Source organism: Centruroides sculpturatus, unplaced genomic scaffold (genome assembly GCF_000671375.1).
Source record: "Centruroides sculpturatus isolate CEXI.00-Female unplaced genomic scaffold, Cexi_2.0 scaffold3780, whole genome shotgun sequence".
NCBI classification, from domain to species: domain Eukaryota; kingdom Metazoa; phylum Arthropoda; class Arachnida; order Scorpiones; family Buthidae; genus Centruroides; species Centruroides sculpturatus.
In genome coordinates, this window is record NW_019387867.1 from 1 (window position 1) to 8,764 (window position 8,764).

The window sequence follows — 8,764 nt, forward strand, 5'->3', positions numbered from 1 at the left end:
GTAAAGAAATAAATTTAAAATAAATAAAATTTTAAGTGTTATATAAAAAAATTTTGCCATGATATTGAAGTATTTAGTACAGTTGTTTCTCCTATAATAGAGTATGTGTATTTTTGAAAATCATTGTACTATGGAATTTTTTAAATTAAAAATAATAAGGCTTATGGGAAAAATAACATTAGGATTAAGGAAAGAACACTCAAAACATTCAAACAAACAACCTTTCAAAACATTTTATTATTTGAAGCTTCTCCACAATGCTAAAAACTTTTCCTCCTTTGCTTATTATTTCAGTTCTTATAATAGGGATGCTTACCCATATTTAGAATATGGTATTAAATACTTTTGTTTAGAAGAATATGTAAATTCAGAAAAACATTGCAATATACATTCATAGTACTAGCTTACCCATTCACACTAGTTTACCCATTTGTATTGACAAATGGGTAAACTCGGATAAAAGATGCATTATGTGCATATTTTGTGTATTTCTCTAAGGATTGCATTCAGTAACACAAAGCTTATGTTTTGTGAATACAAAAATACATCAGTTGAATATAATCATTCATTACCTTGCAAAAATTCACATATAAGCTAATGTTATATGAAATATGTTGTTACAGAAGAGATTGTTTAGGATTCTAACTTCTTTTAAATTGATTTTTATCTTATTTTGAAATAAACTTGAAAATAAACCTGAAATGAAATTTAATGGATCTTTTACTAAAGAAGATGAAATACATTTGAAAAATTTTAAATTAGACATTTATTATACACTTCTTTAATTCAATATTCCTACTGGAAGAAGCCATTTGGTCTAATTTCTATGTTAAATTGATCAAAAAATGTTAATAATGTTATAAATTATATACTTAATGAATGTGATTTAAAAACTAAGTATATTACTATTTTGTTGTTTTATATAAAAACAATGTTAAGTATATATATATTACATTCTTTTCAGTACATATAATGGTTAATACATGTTCAATCAATAAATGAAATTATGCTGACGAGAATAATGGAAAAATGTAATTAAATTCAGTCAAAATTGCCAGTATAAATTAAAGTTTTTTTCCATTAAGAGTACAATTCTATTATGATACAATTTCAGAGCTGAAAATTTTATCACCATTGATATATGTACTTAAATTTTAATTGACAATTTTCTGAAAATAATACATATATTAATATAATGTAATGTATAAAATATAAAAAGTTTTATTGAATCTATTTTTGTTGTCATTATTTAGAACTGTAAATTACTTTTATTATATAGTAATGAAATTAATATTATTGATTTTATTGGTATTATTTTGAAAACTGACATAAAATATAGATGATAACAAATCATTATGTTTTGTAGAGCTCATAAACAGTTATCACCTGAAGAATTACAGTTTTTCTTAACTGGTGCTGTTGGTCTTGAAAACAAAATTAAGAAACCTGCACCGTGGATTCCTGATAATGCTTGGGATAATTTATGTTATTTGTCAGAAATGACAGCTTTTGATAATTTTATGTAAGAAATTAAATACATTTTATTATTTAATTAACTAATAATAATAAATGATTTATGTAATATTTATAAAATTATCTAGAGAAAGTTTCCAAGATCATCTCTATAACTGGCAGGAAGTTTATGAAACTAAGGATCCGTGTTCTTATCCCTTTCCTCAACCTTGGCAAGAAAAATTGAAGGAATTTCAGAAAATGTTAATTTTACGCTGCTTAAGACCAGAAAAGGTAAAATTTCAATGATTAAATCAATCTGTCAATCAAATAATTGTTAGAATTGAAACTATAAAGCAAAATAATTACATTCAACTACTCAAAATTGGATATACTGAATAAACAAAATGAATTCAAAACCAATTTCCACAGAATTTTACATGAATGCAAATGTTTTCAACCATGTTAAATGGGTATTGTGAGGCTACCTGACCTCTGCAGTTTATATACAGCTATTTAACAGCTGCATATGAACCAGGAAACTGTTATCTGTGGAATTATGTAGGTGATAGATTACTATATCTATTAGTTGTTTTTCTTCACTTTTTAAAATTTGTTTGGCATTAATGTGTGCTGCTGTTTTTGAATGTTCATAAATATTGTTTGCAAAGATGTCAAGGTACTAATAAACAACAACAGACAAAAATTCATACTTTTTTTTCACCCAATGTATTCCATTTTAGTGTCAATTGATTTGACTTAATTACCATAATTATTAGCAGTTTTAATTACGATGCATAAGCATCCATACTCTACACCCGTCCACTCTGCATGAATACTTTTGTTCTAATGAAAATAAAGATCAGTATTTAAATACCTAATTACAACTTACAACTTCTTTCATTATAGATTAATAAAACAATTAGTGGTTTGATGACATTAACAGTGGTAATCTGTTGCCACTCTGCTGACAACCTCTTGCTAAAATAATAAAGTTTTACTACCCTGAGGTGGAAAGAAAACACTTTCCTATCAAATAACAAAGTTGATGTTAATCCGTGAAACTTGAGATAATTTACAGCAAAGTAAAATATGATTTATTTTATTTCATTATAGGATTGAATAAAATAAACATAAAAAAATGCATTTTCTTCAATTTACAAGGTACTTTACATCCTTAGAATGAAGACAAAACGTTATCTCCTAATAAGTCTAAAATTCCTACTTAATAATTTATTAATTATTGTAAATTTTGTAGTTTTCAGAAAAATTTGAATTATTTTTAAAAATTTATCTTTCTTAAAAAATTATAAATCAATTTTCACATTTTAGGTTATACAAATGATATCAAAATTTATCGATAATAATCTGGGGAGAAGATTTACACATCCACCACCTTCTGATTTAGAACATTATTATGAAGATTCTTCACAAGTTCTGCCACTTGTTTTTATTTTGTCACCCGGAGCTGATCCCTTGTCAACATTATGGAAATTTGCTGAAAGCAAAGGAATTCACAGTAATAATTTTGAAACAATTTCTCTTGGACAAGGACAGGTAAATTTAACTCAAAGGGTTAGAATTAAATTTATATTTAATTTACTTATAATTGTGCTGCAATTTGAAAAAATAGAAGACCTATCTCATTGTTGACCATCTGTCTGTTTTTCCTTAATTAATTAATCTTGAGAACAGAATTATATAGATGAATGTCAAGACCAGATATGGAAAGCTTAGGATCAGGAGGTCCCAATTAACTACATTAAGAACTTCCATGCAAAGCAGAAGTCACATTATTTCAATTCAAAACTTTTCTCTTGAAAACAATTAATAGACGACTGGCATGACTCGAGTGCTAAAAGAAAAGTATGATGTATAGGAGCAAGCCACTACTAATTTGAGATGGAGAACATAAATTTGAAATTAAATAAATTAAAAGTATGATTACAAATTGCAGCCCAACATTGTGACCATGTCATAATAAATAATTTCTTGTTATTCTAATATGTTTTTCTTACTTCATCTGACTGATTATATACATAATGTTGTACGTAATATATTGTACAAGAAAAAATACAATAAACTTCAGTTACTAGTATTTTAGTAGTAGTTTAATTGTTACTGAATAGTAACAATTAAAATGCATTTTATTTTTTATATGACTTATTTTAATTTAAATTTTGTTTAAATATAATAAATTTTAATTTACACTGTCTTATTTATAATTGACATTGGGAGTATGATAGTAATAACTGCATATTTATTTAATTATAACTTATTTTTAATTGTAAATATTATTTTTAGGGTCCAAAAGCTGAAGATATGATTGAAAGATGTCGAAAGAAAAGATCTTGGGTTCTTATCCAAAATTGTCATTTGGCTGAATCATGGATGAATACTCTTGAACAAATCTGTGAATCATTTGCAGTTGAAAACACTCATAAAGATTTTAGATTATGGCTTACAACATATCCTTCTAAAATGGTAATATTTATTTTTTATTGTATTAAATACTACATCAAGATATAAAATTAATATTTTATTATACTGGGTGATCATAATTAAAGTATTTATCAGTGTTAAATATGGCATCAGTATCTAGAAAGATATTTAGTGGTCCAAATGTGTGAGGATTTCCAACTTGGAAAGATAGAGTAAGTTAGACTCAAGTCAAGATGTATGAGGGTTTTAGGATGATACATGGGTGGTGGTGTTGGACATATTGACTCCGGCACTGTTGCAATTAAAACCTGTTTATTAAAGTTTGTAAACTGGCAACTTACATAGTCATTAGGTAAATACACCTTCTTGGTCAAAGATCTTAAGTTAGATAATGTCCAAAGGTGTCCCTTCTATGTCTCCTTGGCAGCCCTGGAGTGGTGTCATGTACAAATCCAGTGGATGGAGGATGATGGAGAAGTGACAACAGGACAAAGTTGGAAACTTCAGTAGAGACAACAGTGAACAAAACACAGAGAGAGGAGTACATAGGTCACTTTGAAATGTTGAATAGAGGAAAATCCATACTTTGTCCTTGAAATTCAGAGTATTCAAAGGATATTATCTCCAAATTCATTATTCAAATTGGTTTTGATTCCTTCTTGTCATCTGTTTTCAAGGCAATTGGTCTCTTCCTGTGTCTCCAAAAGGAAATAAGATTGGATGGGGTCAAGAAAAAAGTTGGTCTTAGGTATTCCACTCGACACCACCTCGTGACTCTGATCAAGAGATTTTGATGGAGCTCTGAAACCTATGCTTATAATTTAGATTGTTATGGTTTCTGTCCTGACATTTTGGAATTTTAACTACTACATGGAACATTTTTCTTTTGTTAAACTTTCCAGTTTCCCAATTTAGTTTAACTTCTCTCGTTTTTTTATGTGAGCGTCAGAGTTAAAGTTCAAACTCTCCTGACTGACATTGATCTGTTTATTATCTAACACATGTCAGAGTAGCATTCGGGACTCACATTGTTTATGTTCACATCACTTTATACTGTGTTTATTTAATACAGTTTTTTTTCTGCTTTATAAAATATATTTTTAGTGCAATTAACAACAGGTTCAGACTTGGTCTGGAACCTCACAAATTGTTGTGTCTGTAAAATAAACGATTACTTGTTAATGTATATAATTAACTTTATTATAATACAAACGTAACTTGGTGATAATACAAATGTAACTTTGTGCCTCCAGGTCTAAGTGTTACAACAGCTAACGCATGACTGACCAGAGACAAAGGAACATGACAAAGGTCATAGGTGCGGGGTTGCCTAACTAGGTCAAGGGGCAATTCGGTGTGGGTTATCCCCTGAAGGTTTACATACATACAATTCTTCCAAGCTTAATAAAATGTTTAATATTTGTTTGTTTAGAGATTTAGGCATTGTACTGGTCTTCGTATTCGGTTGATCATCAAGGTTGATCATCATTCATTTGCATTTGTCATCATTCGGCTAGATTCTCCCTCCTTTTCTGGGGGCTGGTTGGAAGTTGTTTTTGTCATTGTCTTCTTTTTGTTGAGTAATGTTGTTCAATTCCTTTGTCATAGCTAATTGTGCATGGGTGTGGACTAGCGCTAGCTGGGGATGAGTCTTATTGTTTACTATGTTGTTGCACCTGTCAATTTTCTTTTTGTTGAAGTCGAATCCTATCTGAATGGGATTTGTCTGTTTGTTAATTTTTCACAGATGTAGTTGATCATAATGCCATTTTATTAAGTATCCATTGTCAAGTTCAATTAATAATGTAAACAATCTAGTCATTCAGCTACAATACCATATTTCCAAGGACCGGACATTGTGTAATTTCAGGATTGTACACAATCTCCTATGTGATAAAATTTGTAGAATTTCAGTTTTTTGGTTATGTTTCTTTTCAAGGCTTGTACCTGAGGTTTGATCAGATCTAATTTTGTTCTTATTGTATGTTCTAATAAGTTTTCTACTGGACTTTTCCCATTAGATAAGGGAGTCACTCTATATCAGAATAATAGTTCTTGAAGCTTCTGATGTAAGGTACCACTTTCATACTTCATGCATTTGAGATGTGTTTTCAAGTTGTGACAGTATCTTTCAGCCTGGCCATTTGTGACTGGGTGTCCCGGTGCTATTAAGCTTTGACAGATTCCGTTTCTCGAACAAAACTCTTGAAACTCTTTTGACTTAAACATACTTGCATTTTCACTTACTAAAATCTCAGGTAGACAAAATCGACCATAGACTTCACATAAAAATAGAATTGTGATAGATGTGTCTGCTGCTTTCTTTGTATAGAATATTTCTGGCCACTTTGATTTGGCATCAGCAACAATAAAGAAATAATGATTCATAAATGGTCCTGCATAATCGATGTGTATACATTGCCAGTTTTTTGGAGGTGTTTCCCATTTGTGTATTGGGGCTTTTGTTGGGTTTTTTTAATGTCACAGCACTCTTTGTAACTTTTAACCATATTCTCGATATCAGAGTCAATATTATGCCAGTATTCCTTTATTTGAATGATTCCTATGTGTGTAGAGTGTAGCTCTTGCAGTACTGCTGGCTGTAAACTTCTTGGGACGATTACATGGTGTCCTCTAAACATAATGCCATTATATGTGGATATTTTTGGGTTGTACATATGGCCATTGACAATGTCATTTTTGAACTGCGATAGTTCCTTCTTAATTGATGATTCTCTTTGAATGTCCTTGGCAGTGATAGTTCCAGTTGAGATATGTTTAACAGTGTCATGATAAGTATCATCATGGTCTTCTGTTAGGGCTTCTTTCCTTGTTAAGTGTATAGGATTCTGTGACAGGTAATCGGCTTTTGTATGCTCAATTGACTTCCTATGTTTGATGGTGTAATCGTGCAACTGGATGAGGCATGAGTTGTGCAACTGCTTGTTGACTGAGACCTTATAGTCAGCACAATTTCATACTGTCCTTGGGTTTTGGGAAAATGACTATGGTGTTCCCCACTCTAAATAATCCACTTTTTTGATGATACTCACTTTCTAATTTATCTAATTCCTTATCCACTTCTTCCTTCGATGCATAGGGAACTGGACATGGTTTTAAGAACATTGGTTTGGCACCATCTCACAGTTTTAATGAGCAAATATAATTAGGTATTTGGCCAACTGTGGGAGTGAATGAAACTGAGTAGCATTCTATGATTTTTGAAATGGATGTTTCTACTTCTGTTGAAAAAATATTGTTGACCTTAGTTGTATGGCTGAGTTTATTGATGTCAATCTTTGAACTCTGAATCTTCCTACTATTGCATATTTTTGGAAAGGAATGACATATAAGTCCTCTATAAAGTAGTTACTACCATATTCAGTTTTTACTTTTGCTACTCCTAGGGGTTTGAAAATATCACCTGTGTAACTTCGAAAGGTCACTTCTGTTTTTGCTATGGGTGCATTCTAAGCAATTCTAAGCAATTGAATTTATCAACACTGATGATGGTGACACGACTGCCAGTGTCACATTCAAAACGGACTTTTGTACCATTAACGTAGATTTCTGTGAGGCGTCTGTGATCAGTTCCCATTATATTAACAAATACATCTAGAACACTATTTATATCAAAGTCAATTATGCGTTTGTGATTAATATTGTGGACTAAAAATGATTTACATCTTATTTAAATAAATTTTTAAATAAAAATTTTTACCTACATATTATGTGCCTAATACAATAATTATAATACATATACTCTAATGATATAATTTGTACTCTAACAAATTTAATTAACTTTTTTATTTTTTGTTATATTATTTCTAAAGTACATAGTTCATTTTTATATATTACAGTTTCCAGTTTCTATTTTACAAAGCAGTGTTAAAATCATTCATGAAACCCCCACTGGTTTACGTCAAAATCTGTTATGGTCTTATTTAAGTGATCCAATTAATACAGAAGAATTCTTCATGTCAGGGCTAAAAGAAAAAGAGGTAATATTTCATTTAAAGTGTTTCATTTATAAAAAAACGTGACTTTTATTTTATATGTGTAGCATTAGCTTATTATAGAAATCAAATTTATCTGAAATAAGCAAATAAGATTTAAACAAGGATAATATTAAAGCTATCCATAGTTCTATTAATCCTCTTGTCATTTTGTTGTGATGATTCAATGGGAGATTTGTGGTGAATTGTATAACTGAGATCAAGTAAAGTTATTGCTTATCTTTAATTCAACAGAAATACAGATAAATTCTACTCTTATCCAGCTAAGTACAGAAAAGCAACTGTGTACTGTTTTTCAGGGGTGCATAATATCTTTAGGACTCAAAATTTCTCCAGAAAATAAATTTTACATACAGAATTTTCTCAAGAATTGTTGCACATTAGCAAACAAAACAAAACATTTTATGAAGGTATTAATTAATTAATTATATAATAATTATTACTACATAGTTTGGAAAATTCTAATTTAATTCTACTGTAGATCCCTAGCGTACCGAAGTACGTTAGTGTGAGCTTGAGAACAGAAAGGACAACATGAATCAACGGGACACTGAACAATTTTAATTTCTCTAGAANAAAATCCATCAAAATTTATTAAGAATAAGCATTTTTGTTCATCTTCAATGGCTGTCACCAGGTATTAGAATGAGGCAAATTCAAAATATGACATTAAAATTTCTGAATTAGATTTCATTCTAGAACCTGATAATGGTTGAAATGGCTGAATATATTTGTTCTTAATAAATTTTGCTGAATTTCAATGCTTTTCATTTTACAGTTGTTATATTCTGTTCAGATAGAAGTATTTTCTTATGTTGGTATTTGTTTGATTAGAATTTCAATTGAATGGTGTA

The 8,764-nt window shown here is 29.7% G+C and overlaps 1 protein-coding gene across 1 annotated transcript; it reads left to right on the forward strand.

Moving 5' to 3' along the window:
- Nucleotides 1-1,355: 1,355 nt before the first annotated feature.
- LOC111616672 (dynein heavy chain 12, axonemal-like) lies at nucleotides 1,356-8,083 on the forward strand. Its single transcript, XM_023358055.1, has 5 exons — nucleotides 1,356-1,522; nucleotides 1,602-1,746; nucleotides 2,785-3,009; nucleotides 3,757-3,936; nucleotides 7,755-8,083. Exons 1-5 carry the CDS (start codon nucleotides 1,356-1,358, stop codon nucleotides 7,935-7,937), a joined length of 900 nt encoding a protein of 299 aa, XP_023213823.1. The 3' UTR covers nucleotides 7,938-8,083.
- The last annotated feature ends 681 nt before the right edge of the window (nucleotides 8,084-8,764 follow it).